The sequence below is a fragment of the Delphinapterus leucas genome, chromosome 7 (assembly GCF_059928025.1).
Source record: "Delphinapterus leucas isolate spDelLeu-1000000601 "Yukka" chromosome 7, BTC_Dleu_Yukka2, whole genome shotgun sequence".
Taxonomy (NCBI): domain Eukaryota; kingdom Metazoa; phylum Chordata; class Mammalia; order Artiodactyla; family Monodontidae; genus Delphinapterus; species Delphinapterus leucas.
Window position 1 is genome coordinate 47,497,908 of NC_143135.1, and position 12,793 is coordinate 47,510,700.

General features: G+C 47.6%; 1 protein-coding gene across 1 annotated transcript in view; it reads right to left on the reverse strand.

The window, feature by feature from the left end:
• OLFML1 (olfactomedin like 1) overlaps positions 1-8,076 on the reverse strand; it is a 28,712-nt gene extending 20,636 nt beyond the window's left edge. The window contains exons 1-2 of the mRNA XM_022563197.3: positions 7,491-8,076; positions 4,767-5,055 (exon numbers count right to left, since the gene is read on the reverse strand). Coding sequence (XP_022418905.1) covers positions 4,767-5,055; positions 7,491-7,616 — 415 coding nt within the window. The 5' untranslated portion in view covers positions 7,617-8,076. The remainder of the gene's footprint in view (positions 1-4,766; positions 5,056-7,490) is intronic.
• Positions 8,077-12,793: the final 4,717 nt, after the last annotated feature.

Here is a 12,793-nt window from a genome sequence, read left to right on the forward strand (position 1 = left end):
AAATCTCCTAAGACACAATGTTGAATTTTCCAAGGAAGTTATGTTATCTTCTCTCTCTAGGTTTTCTGAAAACACTCTCTAAGATGTCATGTATGTATGAATGAAACACTTGATGTGACCTCTGGCGACCCTCCCTAGCCCATAATCCCATATTTGCCCACACAAGGATGCTGACTTGAGGCCTAAGGATTCTAGTGAAAGTTTCACAGCCAGCACAGTCCCAGCAACCAAGGTTAGAAGATAGGAAGATGGGAGCCTTGTGGGAAGAAGGTGGGTACAGGTAACAGCACCGGCAGGGATGGGCAGAATTCTAAGGTTCCCACCCCCATGGTCATGCCCTACATACTCCCCTCCCCTTGAGCGAGGGCTGCAGCCTCACTCAATATGACTGTGAATATGATTGCCCTCCTTGACTAGGTTACATCACGAGACAAAGCTAAAGAGATTTTGTAGATATAATTAAGGTCCAAAATCAGTTGATTTCGAGTTAATCAAAAGGAAGACGATTATGGGTGGGCTTGACCTAAATCAGATAAAAACTCTTAAAAGAGAGACTGAGCACATCCCAAAGAGAGGCGCTCTCCTCCTGGCCCCGAGGGAGCAGTAGCCACATTGCGAGCTGCCTGTGAAGAGGAGCAGCTTCTGGAAGCTGAGGCCTCCGCCCAACAACCACAGGAAGGTGAATTCTGCCAACGCCAATGAAGTTGGAAGAGGACCCTGAGCTCCAGGTGAGAATGGAGCCCAGCCAACACCTTGATTGTACCCTCACGAGACTGTTGAACAAAGCATCCAGCTAAGCTGTGCCTGGACGCATGAACCCAAAGAAACTCTAAGATAATACATGTATATTAGTTTAAACTGCTAGAGCTGTGGTGATTTGTTACACAGCATTAGAATAACTAATACAGGCATAGTTACTAAGATACATGGCCGAAACCACGGGGGATGGGCACAGTATGTAAAATACAAAACAGTGCATGGAAGGGGGATACACTGGCATTCCAAAGTCCATCCTTGGGCACAGAACTTCCGGAAATAATAGGTCAGAGGGCACTAATCACGCAGTTGTGATTGTTTACAGGTCTGTCTTTCCCTAAGCAAGTTCTGAGGGGTCTCTGCCATCATAGAAGATTTTGCCCTGACCCCGGCTCTCTGAGTACAGGAATGAAGACGTCAGTATATTCATGGTCTGGCTGAGGAGTCAAACACACACAGATATGCGTGGTTGAGACTTAGTGCTGCCTTGGAAGATTGAGTGAGGTGCTCCCGGAGCATTAGGGGCCAATCTGTCTGGTGGGGCGGGGAGGGGAGAGCTGGGGAGGTGGGCAGAAGTGTTTACAGAGAATCCACAGAATTTTTGAGACATAAAAGGTGGGTAGAAAAATATATATACATATATATATATTTGTTTGTTTATTTGTTTTAATTGCTACTGCATGTGGGTAAATTATGGGAGAAGATGGAGATCAGCTCAGGCCACTTTCTGAAGGGTCTTCCTCATATCAAAGGCTGAGATTTGAAGGGGTTTTTTGTGGCTGTTGATAATTGATGCCAAACGGCAAAAACATTCTACATCCATGTGTGTTGTGGGAAGGTCTATGAGACAGCACACGGCAGTAGGAGGCAAAACCAGAGGCGAGAGAAGCTGTAAGAAAGCCAGTGCAGGATGCAGACATGTTCCACTCCTTCCTCTGTCCCTGCTGTGAGCACAGGGCCCATCCAGGAGTCGAGGCAAAAAGTGCTTGTTGAATCATAAACTGACAAATCATCAAAAGAGGGCTCCCGGGATTCCCTGGTGGCGCAGTGGTTGAGAGTCCGCCCGCCGATGCAGGGGACATGGGTTCGTGCCCCGGTCCGGGAAGATGCCGTGGAGTGGCTGGGCCCGTGAGCCATGGCCGCTGAGCCTGCACGTCCAGAGCCTGTGCTCCGCAACGGGAGAGGCCACAACAGTGAGAGGCCCGCGTACCACAAAAAACAACAAAAAAAAGAGCGCTCCCGAGGCAACAGGCATGGAAGCAGCCATCACTGAAAAGTCGAAAGAGTTTTCACTCACCATGGAGCTGGGAGAGGGGATATTTTAGGCCTCCAGGGTCTGAGAGATGAGGCAGAGGACAAGGGTTGAAATAGCAGAAAGTCCAGACTCAGGACCTCTGCTGAGCTCTAGCTGGAGTGGAAGTGGGCAACCTCAAGGCCTGAGGGGCTTAGAGTGTCTCAGAGATCCAAGCCAGCACCATCGTCCAGGCTTGGGGTCCTCCCTCACCCCTGGGGAGAGCACATTCTAGCTCAGGCTACATTTATCACCCAATCCTCCCCATCAGCTTTTTAGGGAGCTGTTCCTTTTCCACAGGCTCATCCTTGCCCTTTTCCCCAGTCCCTCGTCCCATGCTTACCCCCAGCTGCTCCCTCTCAGAAGGAGGTTCATCTCAAGACAGGGCCAGAAAGGACCACTCACTTGACCAACTTGACCAAGTGCTTCATAATATAGATAAGGGACCCTCTTCTCTGTCTTCTGACTCAGAGATAAGATTTTCTCTTTTCTGCCAAAACCTAATAACTCCTCTGTCTGTGCTAACAATCCCTCTATCCATTCATTCATTCGTCCCCTTAGTTATTCACCAACAAGTATTTATTGAACATAGACACTATTCTAGGCACTGGGATGCAGCATCGAACATGAAAGGCAGGATCCAGGCTCTCGTAGAGCTGACACTCGAGAAGGGGAGGCAGAAAATGAGCATCGAGCAAATAAATGAACTAGAAGATCTCAGAGTAATAAGTGCTCCGAAAAAAACAACAAAAACAAAAACAGTCAAGTAGTAAGTGTTCCACAATGCCTCTTGGGTTACCTTTTGCAGCGTACTTCAGACCAACCACCCAATGGCCTAGGCCAAAAACCCAGGAAGCATCGTGGACTCAACCCTCTCACTCATTTTTCACATTCAATTATCTGTCCCAAAGCCACGTGTATTCCATTTCTCAGTGACTCTGAAATCCGTCTGTCCTTCTCCATCTCCCTGACACTTCATGCAGACACCATCACTTATTGACCAATTTATTGCAGTATTTCCCTGATTAGCATTCTCTCTCTAGTCTTGTCCTCTTCCTGCACGTCATGCGCCTGCTTAAAATTGTTCAATGGTTCTCAACAGTTTCTTCAGTCAAGTTCAACCCCCTTAGCCTAGCACACAGGCCTTTCATTATCTGGGTGCTACTGAACCCTTCAGCCTTGTTTCCCTGCACTCACTTGCCCCACACAGCTTCCACTCAGCCATCACTGCAGATCTACATGTGGAAGTGTTACCTGCCTTTGACCTGCTGCACCCTCACTTAACACGCCCTCTGCTCATCGTACTCTAACTTCTTTGTTCAAATGTCACCTCATTTTGGAAGACCCATGGAGTTTTTACAAGGATTACATTGAAAAGATATATGAGGGGGCTTCTCTGGTGGCACAGCTGTTGGGAATCCACCTGCCAATGCAGGGGATATGGGTTCAATCCCTGCTCCGGGAAGGTCCCACATGTCGCCGAGCAAGTGGGTCCGTGCGCCACAACTACTGAGCTTGCGCTCTGGAGCCCACGTGCCACGAATACTGGGACCCACATGCCTAGAGCCCGTGCTCCGCAACGGGAGAGGCCACTACAATGAGAAGCCTGCGCTCCGCAATGAGGGGTGCCCCCCCAACCCCCCACCCGCCGCTTGCCGCAATTAGAGAAAGCCTGCGCGGGCCCAATGCAGCCAAAGATAAATAAATTAAAAAAAAAAAAAAAAGAAAAGATACGAGAAACGCTTAGCCCAATAACGGCATTCAGCTTATGTCTTATTTACCTGATGAAATTTCTTGCATTTGGGGCAGGCATAATTAGCATATAAATAAAGTTTTCCTATTTGCAATGAAACCATCTCATAATACAGCCTCTGAGGTGGGGGACTTGTCTCCCTCATTGCTTTAATGAAATGGAAATTTTCCTTCTCATTTATGTTTTTGTTGCTTGATACTTGCTATTATCATTTGAGCTCCTAACCATTATTCTTTTTTTTTTTTTTTGCGTTACACGGGCCTCTCACTGTTGTGGCCTCTCCCGTTGCGGGGCACAGGCTCCAGACGCGCAGGCTCAGCGGCCATGGCTCACGGGCCCAGTCACTCCGCGGCATGTGGGATCTTCCCAGACCCGGGCACGAACCTGCGTCCCCTGCATCAGCAGGCGGACTCTCAACCACTGCGCCACCAGGGAAGCCCCTAACCATTATTCTTAATGGCCTGGAAGTGATTCTGATGGATCCCAAGATTGGAGACAAATACCTTGAATATATCATCATCCCAACAGAGTACACAACAATAATTCACTGTAGTTCCTGGCCCTGAGGGTTGGCTGTTGCAATGTCCAATTTCACGATGTTTCTGGGCACATTTGCAGCCTCTCCCTACTCCCAGGGCACTGGGAGAATCCATCAACCTGCCACTCTTCGTGGCAGGGGACCACACACCTCTATCAACCCAAAGTCTATCTCGAGATGCCCTTCCTAGGCTGACTTCTAACACCATAACCCTGATCTTCTACGGGGGCTTTAGGAACTCTCTGGGAAAGGTAAAGCTGCTTTCTGAGAATGGATTTTCCTTTGGACACCTGTGCCCCGATAAGGTTTCTCTCCCAGCACATGCCCACAGGAGCACATATCCAGTTCTTACTGGGTCAGACCCCCTACCTGTGTGGGAGCTGTCTCTGAGGGTGAAAGTCCCCAGAAGGGGTAAGCAGTTCTCTTACTTGCATTCAGCAGTGTTCGGATCCTTTTCTCCTCCTCAGCTCCTTGGACTTGCTTTTCTGCCAGCATCTTGTCCTCTGACTCTGTGCACACCTCAGCCTCCCGCAGGTACTCCAGGTAGTCAATCTCCCGCTGGGTACGTTCGACTCTCAGGGCCAGGTTATGGACCGCGCTCTTGTACTCACTTGTGTACGTCTGACATCGTCCCAGCATAACGGATATGTTTTTCGAGAACTCTTGGAAATCTTGAATGTATTCTCTCGTTGCTTGGGTACATTTCTGCAGTCCTTGCTTCAGTCAGAAAATAAATGCCCAAATTACTGCCAGTTATTTAACTTGCCCAAGTAATATCAACAGCTCTCGTTCACAGGAAAAAGACTTTTAAAATACAGATAGTCAAAAGGGGGGAAAATAAAAATCACCCACAGTTCCTTAATTCAAAGGACTATTGACACTTTAGTGTACAAATCTTTAAAAGTTTTCCCATGCATGTAGTCATACATATATAAACATATTTAATGTGATTTCACTACATGTATTTTTATAACATATTTTTAGCTTGCTGATATACTGTGAACATATTTCAATACCAATTAATATATATCTATACCATAATTTTAATGACACAATTCCATTGAATTGACATCCCATTATTTATTCCATTAGACTCTTTTTAATGGACACTAATGTAGTTTTCAATGTTCTGCCATTCAAACAAAATCTTTGTCTTTACATATTTGTGTATTTCTCTGGTTATTTTCTGAGGATACATTTCCAGATGTGAGCTCCATCCCCAGCACCTGCACAGGGCCTGGCACACAGTCATACTCAATAAATAATTGCTGAATGAAAGATAAATAAATGAAGGATGGAAATGGGAGGGGTTGCTGGGTCAAACAGCATGTAGACTTAAAGACCATTTGGCAGTTTACCAAAATGCTCTCCACAAAAGTTGTAAAAATATTAAAATATACTCCAAACAGCAGGATATAAGACTGTTCATTGATGAATGAAAGAGAGAGAGAAAGGTGGGGGGAGAGAGAGTGTGTGATAGGAAGGGAGGGAAGGAAGGAGGGAGAGAGAGACAGAAATAGAGAGGGAGAGAGAAACAGGAAGGATGAGAGGGAAAGAGGGAGGAGAGAGATAATTGCCTAAATCTTTCCTCTTTTTCCTTACCCCCCTGACACAAATCCCTCAGTGTGGAGATGGCGTCACTTCGCTGCTACGTGTCTGCCTTGGCCTGGTGGAGCACCTGGGGACTCAACTTCCCGCCCAGGTTACCACGTCGGGGTGGGAAGACCTATATAAATCATATCCCTATCTTTTTTTTTGTTTGTTTTTGTTTTTGCGGTACGCGGGCCTCTCACTGTTGTGGCCTCTCCCGTTGCGGAGCACAGGCTCCGGACGCGCAGGCTCAGCGGCCATGGCTCACGGGCCTCGTTGCTCCGCGGCATGTGGGATCTTCCCGGACCGGGGCACGAACCCGCGTCCCCTGCATCGGCAGGCGGACTCTCAACCACTGCGCCACCAGGGAAGCCCCATATCCCTATCTTTTAAAATCCACATTCATAGCTATGAAAGTATCAGTCTATACTCGATACCCTTTGTCTGCAGACAGATTTGAGTATTGGGAAAGCTTGCAGGGATGTGACTGGCGCTGACCCCCAAGGCAGGTTGGTGGTAAATGAAGAGGGACCACGGTTGAGAGTAATCCTGGAACATTTAAGGAGGTGAGACTGGGCAGGAGGTGTCTGAGGAGACAGCAAATGAGGCAGCAGCAAGAGGCCACTGGCCTGGGAACATTTCATCCATGGCTTCCTGGCCTCAGGCCGCCGGACGTTAGGAAACGTGTGCAGCCTGCTCTGAGGAACTGTTTTACCCTGACTGTAACCAAATAGTTTGGACTTGAAGAGTTTTCAGGAAAAAATAGAAAATTGGAGATAAGCGTGTCTTTGAGAGGAGATAAATAATTTATCAAAATTTAACTTGTATAAAAGCAAGGCATGAAGCATGAAACAGCCAATGTCATCGCCAGGGTGTGTCAGAGGTTACTGCGGAGGGTTACATTTGGCCCTGGGAGTCTGTCCCTGCGGCAAAAATGTTGGGTTTTGCAAATTTTAATGAAGTGGCAGCTGCAACACTTGGAGAAAAAGGCCCCAACACTTTTCTCTCTGTTTAACGTTGCTGAAATCTGCTCATTTCTAAAACCAAGTCCAGTTCAGCAAAAGAAGCTAAGAGCTTCTCAGGACACCAATATCATGACTTTTTGCAGTGACCTAATGGCTCACCATAAAAAGACATAAAGAAAACTAAAATCTGCGATCATCCTGATATAGTAAAACATGAAGAAAACGTGACCAAATGTTTAATTTTCCTATTTTAAAAACTGAGCAACTGAATAACATTTTAGACATTTACCACCATGCCAGGCAATGTTCTAAGTAGGAATTAATTTATTAAATCTTCAGAATAGCCGTAAGAGGTAAATTCTATTATCGTCCCCATTTTACAGATGGGGAAAACCTGCCAGATCAGAGGATAGCGGAAAGCCCTGCTCAAGGTCTGGGAGAAACCACTAGACTATGAAAAATATTAAGTGTACATTTAGCAATCTATTTATCATTCACTATCTGGAAAATGCATCACAGTTGGTAGCGAAGCGTGGGTAAGATAAAGTGACTTCCGGGAGGCAGGTTCCCCAGATCAGGGGCACAGATGCCACCTACCTCCAAGACTTGAAAGCGCTGATAGATGTAGTGCACCATGGCCGGGTCCTGGGCGAACTGCGGCAGGGGCAGAAAGGCCGTGAGGATCAGAACGCTGAAAGCAGAAGCTCGCCTAAGAGCCAGCATGGTCCTGCAAACCACCCAGGGTGGGAATCTCTTCTGCTGTTGCTTCTCGAAGAAGGCTCAAGGGTCCAGGGGGTGGTCTCCTGCTTTCTAGCCGCTGCTGAGAAAAATTCTCCAAAAACAGCCAGACAGCAAAGCCTGCTAGTTACTCCCTCAGATGCGTGATCTTGCTCAGCAAGATGGTGATCAAGTCCAGCTGTTGGCAAGTCAGTCTCCGGAGGCCCTGCAGGCCGACTTGGGGTAGAGGTCTCCCTGGGTCCAGCATCTGTCACTATCACCTTTGACACACACGGACCCTCTGCAGGCTAGTGGCTGTCCCCTCTTCCAGGCCTGGGTGAGTGTGCATAGGGGTGGGATAGGGGGCGGGGTGGGCCTCTCCCCTCTCCCCAGCTCTTTCCTTTTTACTTTTGTTTTCTTCCTCCCTAGAGAACTCTGCAGTCCAATCCCAGGCCTGACCCAACACACACACCACCCCCAGCTTTTCAGAGTTGGACTCTCACTCAGTTTAGTTTCTGGCCCAGATTCCCGGGATCCTTTTCCCCAGAAATCCCTTTGGGAGACCCCACCCCTCCTCCAGACTCTTTGCATTCCTGCAGCTCTTAAAGGCACAGCAAGGAAAAATGAAAGCTCTGATATACCCGGTCTCTGAGCAGCCTGGGCACTGGGCCCATTGCCTCTTGGGGAGAGAGGTCCAATAGGCCACAGGTCTAGCCACCCAGGGAGGCAGCTGAAAAATCTGAGATTCACGCTCAGAAGAGTTTAAGAGCCAAACAATTACTGATACAGGGGCATTTCCAGAGCCAAACCATCAGGAAATGGAACTCCTTAGCGTGGAGGTCCTTGAGTTTTCTCAGTCTCCAGTAGCAGAATTCCCTTCACTTGCAGCTGCAGGCCAGCAATACATAGGACTCAACTCCTGCAGGCCCCAGTCCAGCTGAAGATAAATCACATCCTTAGGACACAATTGTAAAATCTTCCAATTTTTTGCCTTTGCTGTCCAGGTCTACTTATCTCAACCTCTCTTCCATGGTTGGGTCCAGGATACTCACGGTTCTTCCTCAATCACCTACCAAAGTGGAGAAGGTTGGGGCATCTACGAGAAGTGGAAAGATCTCTGACCAGGAGTCAGAAGACCTGGGTTTGTATTTGGTCCCTGCAAGAGACACTAAAAGAATTTTCCAGTGTGGCCCTTGCATGTCCTTGTCCCCATTAGCTGTTCCTCTCTACCTCTCTTCCAAGTGACGTCAGCCCCTAACTGTTCCTTCCCACCCTCTTGGTATCATCACAGACAATGGCTCCTCATCCTTAAGAACAATTCCTCCTATTTCCAAGAACTGTCTTTGATGACATTCAGCCCTCTGTATCTGCGGATGTGGAGGGCTAAGGGTACTAAGCCATTTTACATAAGGAAGGTGAGCATCGCAGGATTTTGGTATCTTTGGGATGCGGGGGTAGGGGATGGGGGATGGGGCAGTCCTGGACCGAATTCCCCGCGGATATCAAGGGGCAACGGTATTCCCCAATCTAGGTGAACTTCTGCTGATCCCTCCTCTTAAATTCTCATGAAAAATACTGCCCCACTCAGCCTCCTTCCCTGAGTGAGAATGCTCTTTGGGAAACTTTCCATGCCTGGCATTTTGGAATAAAGTGTTATGCTAAAGGTGCTCTGGTTGATTTTCTTTTAAAATTTTATTTATTTATTTATTTGGCTGCATTGGGTCTTCACTTCGTTGCTGCGCACGGGCTTTCTCTAGTTGCGGTGAGCGGGGGCTACTCTTCCTTGCAGTGCTCGGATTTCTCACTGCGGTGGCTTCTCTTGTTGCGGAGCACAGGCTCTAGTCCTGCAGGCTTCAGTAGTTGTGGCATGCGGGCTGAGCAGTTGTGGCGCACGGGCTTAGTTGCTCCGCTGCATGTGGGATCTTCCCAGACCAGGGATACGAACCCGTGTCCCCTCCACTGGCAGGTGATTTCTTAATCACTGCGCCACCAGGGAAGTCCTGGTTGATTTTCCTGATGAACTCCTTAAGTCCTAACTTTGAGACGGTGAACTAAGATGGATAAGATCCAGTGGAAGTGAAACTTACAATTAACTTTTAGGAGGCAGTGTTTTCTTGGGGTAATCTTTTTCTTGGTTTTCTAAAGCAGGTTTACATTATTTTTACAATGAAATATACATTCAATACTAATGGCGTCTAAAGAATTATTGGAGACTCGGTGAGAACAAAGTGGGAGGCCTCATTGTAGCACATGTCCTTGGGCTGTTTCCAAGGCTGCTGTTGCCCCCATGTCTCTGGAAGGGCCTCCAAAGAGCTTGGCCTCAGAGCCCTTCAGTTCAGTCCTGGCAGACGCTCCCTCTCTGCCCCACACACTCTCTTCAGTTACCTGGTTCACAGGCACAAGCCTGGTCTCTCCGCTCTAACTGCCCACACCTGGTCTTGGTTGACAAGCTTTTACTCTTGTGACCCTAGAGGCAGCAAAGCCCACAGCTGGTTCCCCTAACCCATTAGGACTGATGAGCCATGGGGCAGGACTGGAACATGAGTGGAAACCCTCATGTTCTTGTGACCAGAAGTTTCAAAAAGGAAAGTTAAACTCCTTTCGGAGATAGTCACAGCTTTGACTGACATACAGTGGCCAATGGTGGCCATCTTTATTCAGAGCAGGCCTTACTCAATGGAAAGAAAAAGATGGCTTGGTGCCCCTTAGCCTGCTGTTGGGATAAAATCATCCACTTGGTTCTTTTGCCTTCCTTACATTTAACCTCTGGCCTTGACCACTGCTATGAGCTAGCTCATTAAGGAGGCTAGTGACCAAGCACAGTGACCCCTTTTCTCCTTTGCAAGTGCCTGATCCATCTGCTTTCCAGTCCAGGTATCCTGAGAGAGGAAACTTAAGCCCTTTGACAGCTACCACTATGTCCTCAATGTGGTTGGACCTAAGTCACTAGTCATTGAGCTGTAAGCCCAGCCCCGAGTTGGTGTTTTTCCCTAAATGACCAGGCAGAACTGGACATACGAATGTCCAGCCTAAACAGCCCACCGAGGCTGATCTCATCCAGTTTTCCAGGTCCTCTTGGAATTCACTGTCTTCATTACTGGTGGTCCTTTTGCTGCTGTGCCTCCATATTAACTGACCCCCTGATTTCTAGAGCCTTCTCTGCTCCCTGCACCCTCCACTTTACTGAGGGGTGCTGGCTAACTCCAGGAAAGTCTGTGAGGAGGAGACCTTGTCTTCTTAAGGAGGCAGAGGCCAAGTCAACAGAATTCCATCTGGGATACTAGAATTCATCATCTGGATCTGAACAGGATGTCTGTTTTTTTCTTCTCTTCTCTTTTTTCCCCAGATTCTTCCCTTTATCTTTTATTCACCACTCCTGCCCCCCCCACCCCACCGCCAATAGCTCTTTGCCTTAATGTCATCCTCCAATCTTCCAACCTTTTACAACTAATTGCACTGTTTCCTGCTTGAGTGACTGGAGCGGCCTCTAATTCCCTGTCTCTTTAGATAAAACATTGGCTGCTTTTATGCCAAAAGGAAAGCCCTTTAAAATGTGACCTCAGCCAACCCCTTGTGGGGAGGAAAACATTTTTCTCTATCCTTCTAGGTTCTTCTGGCTGGTCTAAGAATTAAATCGAAATGAGGCAGATTAACAAGAGAAAATCAAACAAAAATTTAAAAACACGTGTGCATTGGAGAGACCCAGGGAAACAGTAACTCGCCAGAATGGCTGAAGCCCTCACCTTAAATACCATCCTCAGCTAAAGACAAAAGAAGCTGTTGGGGTAGTGATTTGGGACTTCAAAGGGGAGGAAGGCAATTCACATGGAGATGGAAAAGCAAATGTTTGGTAAACAAATGTTTGCTGGTTCCTGTAGAGACAGAGGGACACAGAGAGAAATTTTAAGAGACTTTGCTAGGTTCCTTTCTGTCTGTCACAGCTGGTTCTTACTTTGTTATCTATAGTGATGGCTCCCTTCCCAAAGGGAAGAGGTCCTCTATCTATGTTCTTTTAGGCAGTTAGGGGGAAGGTCAAAGTTTCTTCCTGAGTCTTGGGCCTTGATTGTTTTCAGCTCGAAATAATCCAAATGCCAAAGAGATTTTGGGGTGGGAAATTTTGCTCCCCTACAAAAGCAAGACATTTCTGGGGGTATACTCTCTGGAACAATACCTGTGGGGGGATGAATGGAGCATGAGTGAGCAAAGAGAGAAGTTCACCTGCAATGCAGTTGCAACAGAGGCATCAACCAATCCCACAAGGAGCTCTGGAACTAGGTGGGACCTTCAGACGTGTCCAGAATGGAGGCAAAGGGACGATGCCTTGGCAGCCCTGCATCAAGCACTCCTTGGTGGGGGCTGTTCCTGGGAAGGGAGCGTATATAACCTTGAGTAGGGCAGCTTCCTCTGGCTGAGGACACGGCCTGGAGAAGGACTCAGCTCTGAGCTGTTAGCGGCAACACCCACACAACTGAGGGAATGAGTCTCCTTATCCTGAAGGGTAGATTTGGCCAACATGCCGCAGCACCCACTTCAGTAGGATAAGCAGAGGCCAGACTTTGCCAAGTTTGTAGAACACACCAAATATTTTAGATGTTATGGTAAGAAGAATGAGAAACAATTAGAGTTTCAAGTAAACGAGTTACAGAAATAGGTCTGTGTTTCGGAGAGACGTCTCTGGAGGTCAGGTAAAGGCAACGAGACTAAATCCAAGGTGGGAGATGAGGATGCTGTTATGGTGATTCGTGGAGAGATCATGAGGGCCAGAACAAAAGTGGTGTCAGCAGAGAGAGAGATAAATGGATGTCATGATATTGTGATTGATAATAAGAAACATATTTGGTCTTCCACCACTGTTCCTGGAGTTTTCTTTGATGAGAGCCATTAAAGTGTCTTTTGTTTTGTTAATGAGGTGCCTTTGGAAATCACCTACGGATGGGGGCTGGTTGCCAGTGGAACCAACCTTGTGATTAAAGGGTTGAAGCTTTCCTTTCCACCCCCTGACCTGGGGGAGGGAAGAGGGGCTGGAAGTTGAGGTTAGTCACCAGTGGCCAATGATTTAATCAATCATGCCTCTGTAATGAAGCCTCCAGAAACACCCACAAGGAGAAAGAGTTCGGAGAGCTTCCTTGTTGATAAACACATGGAGATTCAGGAGAGGCTGCTCCCAGAGAGTATGGGAGCTC